Genomic DNA, 10,617 nt, shown 5'->3' with positions numbered 1-10,617 from the left:
TCGCCCGCCGCTCGGCCGCTGCTCCGAGCTTCTCGGCGCTGCTCCTGCTCCGCGCACCGGAAGCGCAAGCCCGAACGCCTCGGGGGGGCGGGGGGGCGCCGGAGGCGGAACAGGAGGTGACGACAGAGCGGTGGGCGGTGACTCAAGATGGCGGCTATGGTGCTGGCGGCGACGCGGCTGCTGCGAGGCTCGGGCTCCTGGGGCAGCTCGCGGCTGAGGTGAGCCGAGGGCCGGCCGGGGATCGGCCGGGGGCTGGGGCGGCCCGCGCCCTTCTGGACGCTCCGCCACTGGCTCCCCCACGCCGAGGGGCGGCGCCCGGCAAGCGGGCTGGGAGTGCGGGACCCCCGCCCGGTCCCCGAGGCGACGGGGGCACTTCCCCGCATGGCGCCCCGGGCTCCGGCCCCGAGCCCCATCCACCTCTCTCCCGCCCTCTCCTCCCGGGCGGTCGGGGGTGCTCGTCCGAGGTCACGTGTCATCTCCGCCCCGGCCCCTTCCGGCCGCGTGCCCCCTTGTGAGGCCGAGCCGGCAAGCCTGGGTTCTGTGGTCGCCAGAGCCATGTCCTTGACTGCTGTGCTCTGTCCTCTCTCCTCTGGATGTCTGGCCTTTTCCCGCACTGGCGCTTTCATTCAGGCGACAGATGGGTGTTGATCCCTCGCTGTGAGGTCCTGGGTGCGATGGGGACAGAAACCAGGCACTGGGTCCAGGCAATCTCATGCCCGAAGTGTCGGCTTTAAAGGGAGTAAGCCGCCTTCGGCGGTAAGAAACAGGAGAGACTAAGTTCAGGTGGAATGCGGAGGAGCAGCTTACGAGGAGGTGACATCTGAGCCGAGGGGTGGGGAGTGAGAGACGGGTCGGCCCTGTGAACAGTGCAGGGGAAGGCAGGTCAGGCTGGGAACCGTGAGAACGGCAGCGTGGGGATGACGAGCCCAGTGTGTCCGGGGAACGGACCAGCTGGCCAGTGGGACCTGGACCTGGGGCGGGGGGTGGCTACCAGATGAGTTTGGAGGGGGAGTTAGAGGCCTTCGGGACCCGGTGAAGAGACGTGGCTTCTGCTTAGGCTCCAGGGAGCTGTTGAAGGGCAGGGCTTGGCCAAGTGCTCGGTGTGTAGAAACAGACTTAACCCACTGAATCCTCCTTTCATGGAGGTGGCATTTGAGGCCTAGAGACCTGAACCAACTTGCCGCATGTCCCTGGGAACACCTCAGCGGTGTTCTTGGTCACGCCTCTGTGTTGTCTCTGGGGACGTGTAGAAATCAGTCCTCTAGATAAGAAGATGCTGATTTTTTAAATGCACACAAAACACAAATAACTGCACCTAGGTGGTCACCACAGGTCCCGTCATCTCAGTTGTATTGTACCTGGGCTGATTTCTGTGTTTCAGGTTTGGAGCCCCTGCATACAGGCAGTTCAGTAGTGGCGGTGCCTATCCCAGCGTCCCCCTCTCTTCCCCCTTGCCCGGGGTACCCAAGCCTGTTTTTGCTACAGTTGATGGACAAGAAAAGTTTGAAACCAAAGTCACCACACTGGAGAATGGGCTTCGTGTGGCGTCCCAAAATAAGTTTGGACAATTTTGTACAGTAGGAAGTAAGTACTGTCGGTAGCATTGTGGGTGGCCCCGTTTGTTGTAATCCGCACACACTTCAGTTGACTGTTACTTGTACTTAGGGCATCGTTCATGAATTGTATCCTGAGTGAAAAAGCATGGCGTAGAATCTGAAAATTTAGTAACCAGAGTATGAACGGTGGCTCTCCTGGTGGTGGGTTTTTTTTTTCCGTCTTTCTACCTTTCTGTTATCCTGAAAGTTTTCTACCACAGATATAAAGTACGTAATTCTATAAATACTGATATACGTATATAGCTGTGAAAACCTTCAGAATCGAGGTAATGTACATATTTGTCATTCTCACGTGTTTAAATCTGGCTGTTTGGTCATATTCACAATTTTAAAAGGTTTGTCTTGATTAAATCTTCCCTTTTGAATATCTGACTTAACCTGTCAATTTTCTTTTTATTGCCAGTTCTTATTAACTCTGGATCAAGATACGAAGCAAAATATCTCAGTGGAATTGCTCACTTTTTGGAAAAATTGGCATTTTCGGTCAGTGTCCAACTTGTGATTTTTGAGACTATACTTGGGAAGAATCTGTCAAGGTTTGCTTTTCTAAAATGGATATTTTAATAAATGCTTAAGTTGCCAAGTCGATACTAATTAAGGTTTTTAAGTTAAAAGATGATTTGATTTAATGTGTTCTGAAAACAAAAGTAAATTTTTTTCTTAAAAACTGTATTTTGGAGGTTGTTCTGCGTGGCTTACGTAGGCTCTCTTATTCATTTTTCCTAGTCTACTGATCGTTTTGACAGCAAAGATGAAATTCTGCTTACCTTGGAGAAGCACGGGGGTATTTGTGACTGCCAGACGTCAAGGTACGCCAGCTTTCACGTACAGACTCATCTTTTACCATGTGGACTGTCCTCATCCTTGGTCAGAGTCCCCCTGAGCCCCTCCCATTGGCGAGGCCATGGAGGTGAATGGTGAGAAGTGAGCCCTGGTCCAGGCAGAGAGTCGGGTGGAGGGTTGGGTGGGTGGCAACACTTTCACGGAGGTGTGCGCTCCGAGGGCCAAACCTCCCCTGTCATTCGAGCCAGGCTGCTGGCTGGGCACTGGGGACGCAGAGCAGGCCTGTCCCCAGGATGCTCACAGATCGGGCAAAGGGTTGCACCACAGGTGGTAGACGCAGGAGCCAGGGGCCAAGGGTTGTGGGAGCGTGGGGAAGGTCAGGAAGGGAACGGTAGGCAACTCAACGTCGGGGCTGCTGCTTGAAGGCACCTGCCAGGTGGAATAATGGGCGGCCGTGGCTCAGACCCAGGGGACAGCAGGTGCAGAGGCTCAGCCTGGAAGAGGCAGTGGTCGGTTTGGGGTGGGGAAGGTTCAGTAGGTAGGTGGGGCACAGATGGGGTAGGGGTGCTGTGGACAAAGGCGGGTGGTGGTTGTCTGCCCAGTGTGGGGCGTGTTTTGGAAAGCTCTGTTCAGGGCAATATGAGATGACCAGGCAGAGATCACACCTCTGTGTGTGTGTGTGTGGTCCACGCCAGGTGGCATGCGGGATCTTAGTTCCCCGACCAGGGATCGAACCCGGGCCCCTGCAGTGGAAGCACAGAGTCCTAATCACTGGACCTCCAGGGAAGTCCCAGATCACACTTTTTTTAAGCAGTTGGTTATTTCGATTTGAATGCTAAAGAAATGAGAGAGAAAACATAGGTTAAATGCCAAGAATTAGAGTTGGCATGGGGGCAGTACGTTCACACGTTCAAAAAAAGGTCTGTTCAGAAACGTGTGGCTCCCGGCTGCCCGTGAGTGAAAGCCAGACTGGTTGGCTGTGTTCTTGCGAAAACGCTCATCCTCCGTCTCCCCAGGGAGCCCCTTCCTGTGGTCAGGCAGGCCTGTGTTCTGCCCCAGTGCAGCCAGCTAATTCCCAGCTCAGGCTCTTGTTCCTGCCGCTCTCCCACGTGGTCCTACAGCACTTCCCCACTGAGAATGGCCCCTTCCCTGCAGAGGCCCTGGTGGCCATGTCTCCCCCGCAGGGCTCGCTCCTCTCCACGTGGCAGCCTGGCCGTGCCGCCCTCGTGGCTCTGTGGTGGCCACGTTTGCGCCTCCCCTGCCTCAGTGTGCCTGTCTGAACACAGTGCCTCGTGCTGTGAGCCACTGTCACAATCAGTCTCTGTCCCCCAGCCGTCTAAGGCCAGGCATGCGCCCGTGTGGACAGTTCGCCTGGCGGACACTCAGCGCAGGATGACACGAAGCAGCCTCAGGGGGGGGCTTGTGCTGGTGAAAACCGCTCAGAGCTGCCTCTCCAGTTGGGCTGGACAGTGTCTTCCAGTCCAGCGATTAGCCTGTGCACAGCTGTGGTTCCTGCCTGCTAAGAGTTTATGCTGTAGGGTGGGAAAGGGGAAAAAGCCCCTGTCGTGACCTTAGTGCCCCCGGCGTTGGTCTTGTTGGTTTTTCCAGAGACACCACCATGTATGCTGTGTCTGCTGATTCTAAAGGCCTGGACACAGTGGTTGGCTTGCTGGCAGACGTGGTCCTGCACCCCAGGCTAACAGGTGTGCGTTCGGGCTGCTTGAGGGGTCCTGGGGTGGGGGGCAATGCTGGGAGGTGTGTTGATGCACTGCCCCGGGGAGAGGCGCTGTGTTATGGAGCCTTGGGCCCACCCCCCAGTGACAGTCAGCAGGGGGTCCCTGGAAACAACGCTCACGATTAGGAACGTCCTTGATACTGACTTCAACACTTCTATCTGTGCCCTTTGACGTTTGTAGCCAAATGGTTCTTTCGTTTCAGAAAAGCATCTCAGATGGTGTTTAAACACCCTGATGGACGTGCTACCAGAAATTTCTGTGTCTCTGTCCCCATTCCCTTCCTCAGCCTTGCAAATGGCAGGACTTCAAGCTCCCTCCTAGGAGTGGACACAGGCCAGTCTAGCTGTGCTGTGTTTCACAGCAGCCTGGCCTTGGGGTTCCCAGGCTGCGGTTCCTCATTACGATCTTTCTGGTGCTGGTTCCAGTTAACCTGATGAAACACACCCCCGCCATTGGTCTGTGCCTCTGTGTCTGGACCTGAGCGCCTCGTACGGGGAGGAAGCCGCGGCTCGGAGCTGGGCCAGGTGGCTGCTTCCGGGCAGAGGGGAGGAGGCCCAGTTCGTCCAGGTCCCAGCCTGCAGGGCACTCTCCCCGTCACTCGTACGAGTGTCCCCAGGTCTGCCGCAGAGGAAGGCAGAGGAGGCGCTGCCCGTGTCTGCCGATGAACGACACTGGGCCCAGCTCGGCGACCTGGGCTCAGGGCGGCCTCCGTCTGAGCCTTGTCTCTGGTTCTCTGCAGATGAAGAAATCGAGCTGACGCGTATGGCTGTCCGGTTTGAGCTGGAGGACCTCAGCATGCGGCCCGACCCGGAGCCCCTCCTCACCGAGATGATTCACGAGGTGCGATGGACACGCGGGCCACCTCCACGGCCTCGACCCCTGACCCCGGGCTCTGCGGGGGTCGTTCCCCTGCCTGATGCCGCCTTGCAGAACGGTTTTAATTTCTGAATTTGTTAGCTATGCACTTTTTAAACTTTCTAATCCTTACGGTGACGAGGTCTGTAGAGTGAGCCTTTTATTTTACGTTTCTTACGCATTTTCGTTCTGGGAGGCAGATTTCACTACTTCTGTAAACGCACAGAGCTGCTCCTGCCAAACGGGAGCTGAAACGGGCAGCTGGGGGGCTCTTCCCATCTGGCCGGGGATCGCGGCAGTCCCGGCTTGCCTGGGGAGGCCTGGCTGTGTTCCCTTTGTCACTTGTGTTTCTCTGGCTTCCTTTATCAAGGCCGCTTACAGGGAAAATACAGTTGGCCTCCACCGTTTCTGCCCCACGGAGAACATCGCAAAGATTGACCGATCGGTGCTTCATTCCTACCTGAGAAACTACTACACCCCCGACCGCATGGTGCTGGCCGGGGTGGGGGTGGAGCACGAGCAGCTGGTGGAATGCGCCAGGAAGTACCTCTTGGGCACCCGCCCTGCCTGGGGCAGCGGGGCGGCCGTGCACGTGGACGGATCGGTGGCACAGTACACCGGGGGCATCGTCAAGGTAAAGCCGTCATCTCGGGGTGCGTGCGCTTTCTTTGACTTCTTGCAGCGTGACCGATCTTGTGTTTATCCTGAAGGTGTTAGGTTCACCTTAACCCGCGTTCCTCTTAGAGCTGAGTTCCACCTGGGCTGGAGGCTCGGCTGGTCGCGCCTCTCGAGGGGTTTCCTGACACTGGTGTACGGTTTCTGTAGACCCGTTTATAGACCACCCGACTGAGAAGCGTGCCAGGCCTGGTGGTCTTTCACTGAGTGCACGTGTCCGTTCTTGGTTCCAGCTGGAAAGGGACATGTCCGGTGTCAGCCTGGGCCCCACCCCGTTCCCCGAGCTCACGCACATCATGATTGGCCTGGAGAGCTGTTCCTTCTTGGTGAGTCCCGGGCGGCCCGGGCAGGGCGTCCTGGAGCGGGCGCCACGCGTGCGCGGGCTCGGCCCAGGCTGAGCTCTGCCGTCCGTCTGCCGCAGGAGGGGGACTTCCTCGCTTTCGCGGTGCTGAACATGATGATGGGCGGCGGCGGCTCCTTCTCGGCCGGTGGGCCTGGCAAGGGCATGTTCACCCGGCTCTACCTCAACGTGCTCAACAGGTGGGTTGGGTGCCCTCGCCTGCTGTGTGGGGCCGCTGGCCCAGGCGAGCACGCTCTGGGGCCATGACACCTCCCTGGTGTCCCTCTCCCCATGTCCCTCACAGGCACCACTGGATGTACAACGCGACCTCCTACCACCACAGCTACGAGGACACGGGCCTCCTGTGCATTCACGCCAGCGCCGACCCCAGACAGGTGAGGCCCGGGCCTCCTTCACTGCGGGAACCGGGGCACCAAGGCTGCCGGGCTGACATCACGCTCTCCCACTCCACGCTCTCTTACAGGTTCGAGAAATGGTGGAAATCATCACGAGAGAGTTTGTTTTAATGGCTGGAACTGTGGATGTGGTAAGTAGGGTGTGGATGTGGTAAGTAGGGCTCGGAGCCATTTCCAACATCCTCGCGGTGTTCGATGGGTAGAGAACACGGTGTAGGGGTGGCTGGCAGAGGGCTCGTGCTCTGTGCCCACACCGCCGGCATCCCAGCCAGGACAGTGCAGCCCTGGGGTGACCCAGACCTGCCCCCGTGGGAGCCCGTCCTCCCTGGTCTTGATGCTGAGAACCCCCCCAGCGCCAGGTCTGCTTGCGCTGACCGAGCCCGTGCCTCCGGTGCCTGCCCTGTGTCCTTCTGTAAAAGGGTAAATTGGAGCAGTGTTGAACAGAATGAGCGGGCCACGTGGGGCATTTTTCTAGTTCTTTCCTGGCTCTGGTTTATGTTTTGACCTGAGATTTTGTTCCCTCAGTTTTTTCATTTACTTTTTATCATACCATACGGTTTAGAAGTGTTGTTTTTTCTTCTGGATCAGAACTGGCACCAATAAGCAGATTCTATATACACACTACACATGGAAGTGTGCTCAAACAGCTGTGTACACACGCACGCACACAGCAGCAGAGAAGCCCAGCGTGTGAGCCTGCTAGGGGTCAGTGGGTGTGCTTCACCTTCAGAGCTTCTCTTCTGCACGTTCCATGTTTTCTCCAGTAACCACATACTCCCTTTTTAATCAGAAAAAGAAGCATTATTTTAAAAATAAAAACGTGTTTAAAAATTTACACTTGGTGGTTCCATTAGCGTCCTGCTAGAAAAGGTGTTTTTCTCTAACGTGAAAGTAACTTGAGATAAAAATTATTTGCCTGAACTTGCAAAAGTGATCAAGACCTGTGTTAAATCAGGAGTTATTTTACTTAAACGATGCAGACTCTAGACGGCCGAGATGTTCTCCAGGCCTGCGAGCTCCCCGGTGGGCGGCCTGCACCTCTCACCAGCCCCCCGTCTCTGCCCTTGCGCTCCAGGCTGGGCTTCAGGAACGGAACTCCCTGGAGCTTAGTCTTAAACTTGGCCCCAGATACAGAGCTGTTAGCTTGAGCTGGCTCCTGCGGATTTCCCAGGGAGCGCGGTGAACGTAGCTGACAGGACCCTGCCGGGATTTGCGGGGAGCCCCAGAGCCTGCGTTGAGTTTGTTTTCCTTGTGATTTCAACATGTGGCCAGCTTTGGGGTCTTGGAGTTTGGGTGTTTGGTGTTCTTCCTTGCTCATGCTGCATGGCAAAGTTTAAACCCAAGAACTCCAGGGAAGCACATACTTCTCCCTTATTTCGAATGTGGTAAAGGCCCTATTAGTGTAGTTCCGGCCGTGACCCAGAAAGCACAGAGGCGGAAACATGGCGGGATCTGCTGGTGACTTGGGCCGCGAGCCCAGGCACGGGGGGCCGTGTTCCCTTATTCAGCCCTGGGTAAGCGGAAGACCCTTCGCCAGGACACTCGGTCAGCCCCTCTGTTGGCTGGGCCGTTCGCGATTGGCTGGGAGACGGGCGTGAGCCCAGGGACTGAGCCACGTGACCCCGCAGGTGGAGCTGGAACGGGCCAAGACGCAGCTCACGTCCATGCTCATGATGAACCTGGAGGCCAGGCCCGTCATCTTCGAGGACGTGGGGAGGCAGGTGCTGGCCACCCGCTCCAGGAAGCTGCCCCATGAGCTGTGCGCACTCATCCGTGAGTCCCGGGCCCAGGGCGGGGGTGGCCCCCGCAGGACTTGTCCTCTCCCAGGTCTGCTTCCCAGCCCTGCCAGCGCCGGCTGAGCGCCTTGACCCGTGTGACCCCAGCTTTTTGCCCCCTTATGAAAGGGCCTGTCATGACCCCTCCAGGTTTCAGCGCAGGTTCAATGGGAAGGTGGGTGGAAAGCGTGCGGCCCGGTGCCGTGCTGTGCGTGGAGAGACACCAGCTCCGGCAGCATTGCCCCGGGCGCTCGTGGCAGGTGTCCGTGGCCTCCTGTGAGTGGCCTTCAGGAGGCCCTGAGCCTCCAGTTCAGGATGCCAAGCTGTATTTGCTTGTGACTCTTTGGGGGACAGGTTAGTCTTAGCTTTGTCAGATTCCCAAAGGGTCCGCAACCCCAGAAGGGCTCTGCCTACTGCTCCGCAGGGCCGAGTCGCCCAGGGTGAAGCTGACGTGGTCCCCGGGTGTCTGCTGGGTTTAGAGTCCTGCTGAGGACAGCACTTGCTCGCTCACGCGCAGACCCTTGTCCTCCCTGGGGGGAGCCCCTCAGACCCTCGGGTACCACAGCACCCGATCTCCCTGAGGCCTCGTCTTCTGTAGAAAATAAGTTCCCAGGGGTGTGGTTCCCCCCTCCAAGGCTGGGCCACGTGTGCAGCCCCTCGGCCCCCCCTCGTTCTGACCTCATCCTTTGTCCACGCAGTGCTAAGGCTTTGGTGTTCCCCTCCCTGCAGACTCGCCATGTAGGTAACTCATAGCTGAGAGGTTTTTTCCTTTTTTACTTAATTACATTAACTCCTGTTGGGATGGGCATGTCCTAATGCAGTTGAAATGAACACTCGCCCATTTACTAAGAAACTCACTGTGCAGTCCACACGTGGCTGCGCTTGGACCCTCGGGGGTCCTCAGCATCTCTCCTCCGCAGGTGGCGAGGCGGTGGCAGGTTGGGGACCCCTCTGTCTGTTCAGGACCGCAGCCACGGCATGGGAGGAGTGGGATCCATGCGGGATCGGGTGTTCCCCTGACGCCTCTCTTCCCCGTGCCAGGCGATGTGAAGCCAGAGGACATCAAGAGAGTTGCTTCTGCGATGCTCTGCAGGAAGCCCGCAGTGGCCGCCCTGGGGGACCTGAGCAATCTGCCGGCGTACGAGCACGTCCAGGCGGCGCTGGCGAATAAGGACGGGCGCCTGCCTAGGACTTACCGGCTCTTCCGGTAGAGGCGGTAGAGGCGCCGTGGCAGCACCGTCCACATGCGTTTCTTTGGGGTGACTTTAGGGCAGACATTCACAGACGGTGCAGACTGGGGGACTTTTCCTAAACGTGAATTCCTTCAGAACTGGACGTGCCAATCAGTGGAATAAAGATTGCTCTCCACCACTGCGGCTGGAAACCAGGGGACACGCAGGGAGGTTGGAGCAGCCGGCTGGGGTCAAGCCGGGCTAGTCTTCCTCCTCCCCCAGGAGTTTCGGCAGGTGGGGGGACCGCGTGGTTCCCCGAGGCCGGTGGTCATTGAGCGGGGGAGGCCTGACCTCTCCTCTGAGGCCCCTGGGCCCATCAGCCGGCCTGCATCCGGGAGGCCGGGGCCACCCATGCCAGCACCTTGAGGGTCCCGGGGCGATGCACCATCCAGCTTGACCGGTGAGGGGTAGCCTCTTGCCCTCCGTAGTAAGGCCCTGATTTCAGAGGTGGGGAGCTCGGGGCAGGGGAGGCGGGCTTGAAAGGCGGGAGGACTGAGGCCGCGTGTGGGGCCCTGCGGGGTCAAGGGGCTTCGGTGACAGGGCCCTGCAGGGCCTGGGCACCTGCACTGGCTGCCGTGGGTCCTTCTGACACTGCCGTGGTTCACAGGGCGGCTTCCTGGCCACCAGCGGGTTGCACAGGACCGGGCCACAACGCTTTGTGGAGAAGAGTCGTTTCCAGGCTGTATTTTTTGAAACGCTAAGTGCAGCCCCTGCTGTCCAGCTGGGGGAGGGAGGGGTGATCTGAGGCCGTCAAATAAACATTTCGGTGTCACCTGTCACGTCGTTCATCTTGTTGGGGCCTGTCGTCCCTTTATTTCCATCCCTTTACTGCACGCCTACCCTGGCCCAGGTGGGAGGGGTCTGGGCTCCTGCTGTCCTTCGCCAGCTCCGCTCCAGTCCGCTGGGTGGGAGCCCCAGGCTCATGGCAAGCGGGCCAACAGCGTGGATTCTAGTTGTTAGGAACGCCCTGTGGTTACTGGGCTGGTTGGGAGGGAGCGCGAGGCATGCTGGGAGCTGCTCCCAGCCGGGCCCAGGTGCCTCTTGCGGGAGCTGGCGCTCACCCGGGCTTTCTATCCCCTGGACACCCACCCCTCCCTCTCTCCTCCCCCTTTACCCCCCACTGCCCCATTCACTTGGAGGCCTTCCCTCCACCCTTTCAGCCCCCGCCCACTCTACGCGCTGTCCAGGC

The 10,617-nt window shown here is 58.4% G+C and overlaps 1 protein-coding gene across 1 annotated transcript; it reads left to right on the top strand.

Annotated features, from left to right (window-relative positions):
• The first annotated feature begins 111 nt into the window (after positions 1 to 111).
• Positions 112 to 9,567, top strand: PMPCA (peptidase, mitochondrial processing subunit alpha). The gene is made up of 13 exons (XM_060101997.1): positions 112 to 218; positions 1,382 to 1,584; positions 2,020 to 2,099; positions 2,343 to 2,425; positions 4,008 to 4,102; positions 4,875 to 4,975; positions 5,361 to 5,624; positions 5,899 to 5,991; positions 6,087 to 6,205; positions 6,310 to 6,400; positions 6,490 to 6,552; positions 8,050 to 8,194; positions 9,238 to 9,567. Exons 1-13 carry the CDS (start codon positions 148 to 150, stop codon positions 9,405 to 9,407), a joined length of 1,578 nt encoding a protein of 525 aa, XP_059957980.1. The 5' UTR covers positions 112 to 147; the 3' UTR covers positions 9,408 to 9,567.
• The last annotated feature ends 1,050 nt before the right edge of the window (positions 9,568 to 10,617 follow it).

Source organism: Mesoplodon densirostris, chromosome 6, assembly GCF_025265405.1.
Source record: "Mesoplodon densirostris isolate mMesDen1 chromosome 6, mMesDen1 primary haplotype, whole genome shotgun sequence".
Lineage (NCBI taxonomy): Eukaryota > Metazoa > Chordata > Mammalia > Artiodactyla > Ziphiidae > Mesoplodon > Mesoplodon densirostris.
This window is presented reverse-complemented; position numbering and strand designations above follow the sequence as displayed.

Coding starts and splice junctions, on each gene's coding strand:
- PMPCA (XM_060101997.1), top strand. CDS start 148: ATGGCGGCTATGGTGCTGGCGGCGACGCGGCTGCTGCGAGGCTCGGGC. Junction 5,625..5,898: donor ACACCGGGGGCATCGTCAAG/GTAAAGCCGTCA, acceptor TCTTGGTTCCAG/CTGGAAAGGGACATGTCCGG. Junction 5,992..6,086: donor TGGAGAGCTGTTCCTTCTTG/GTGAGTCCCGGG, acceptor CGTCTGCCGCAG/GAGGGGGACTTCCTCGCTTT.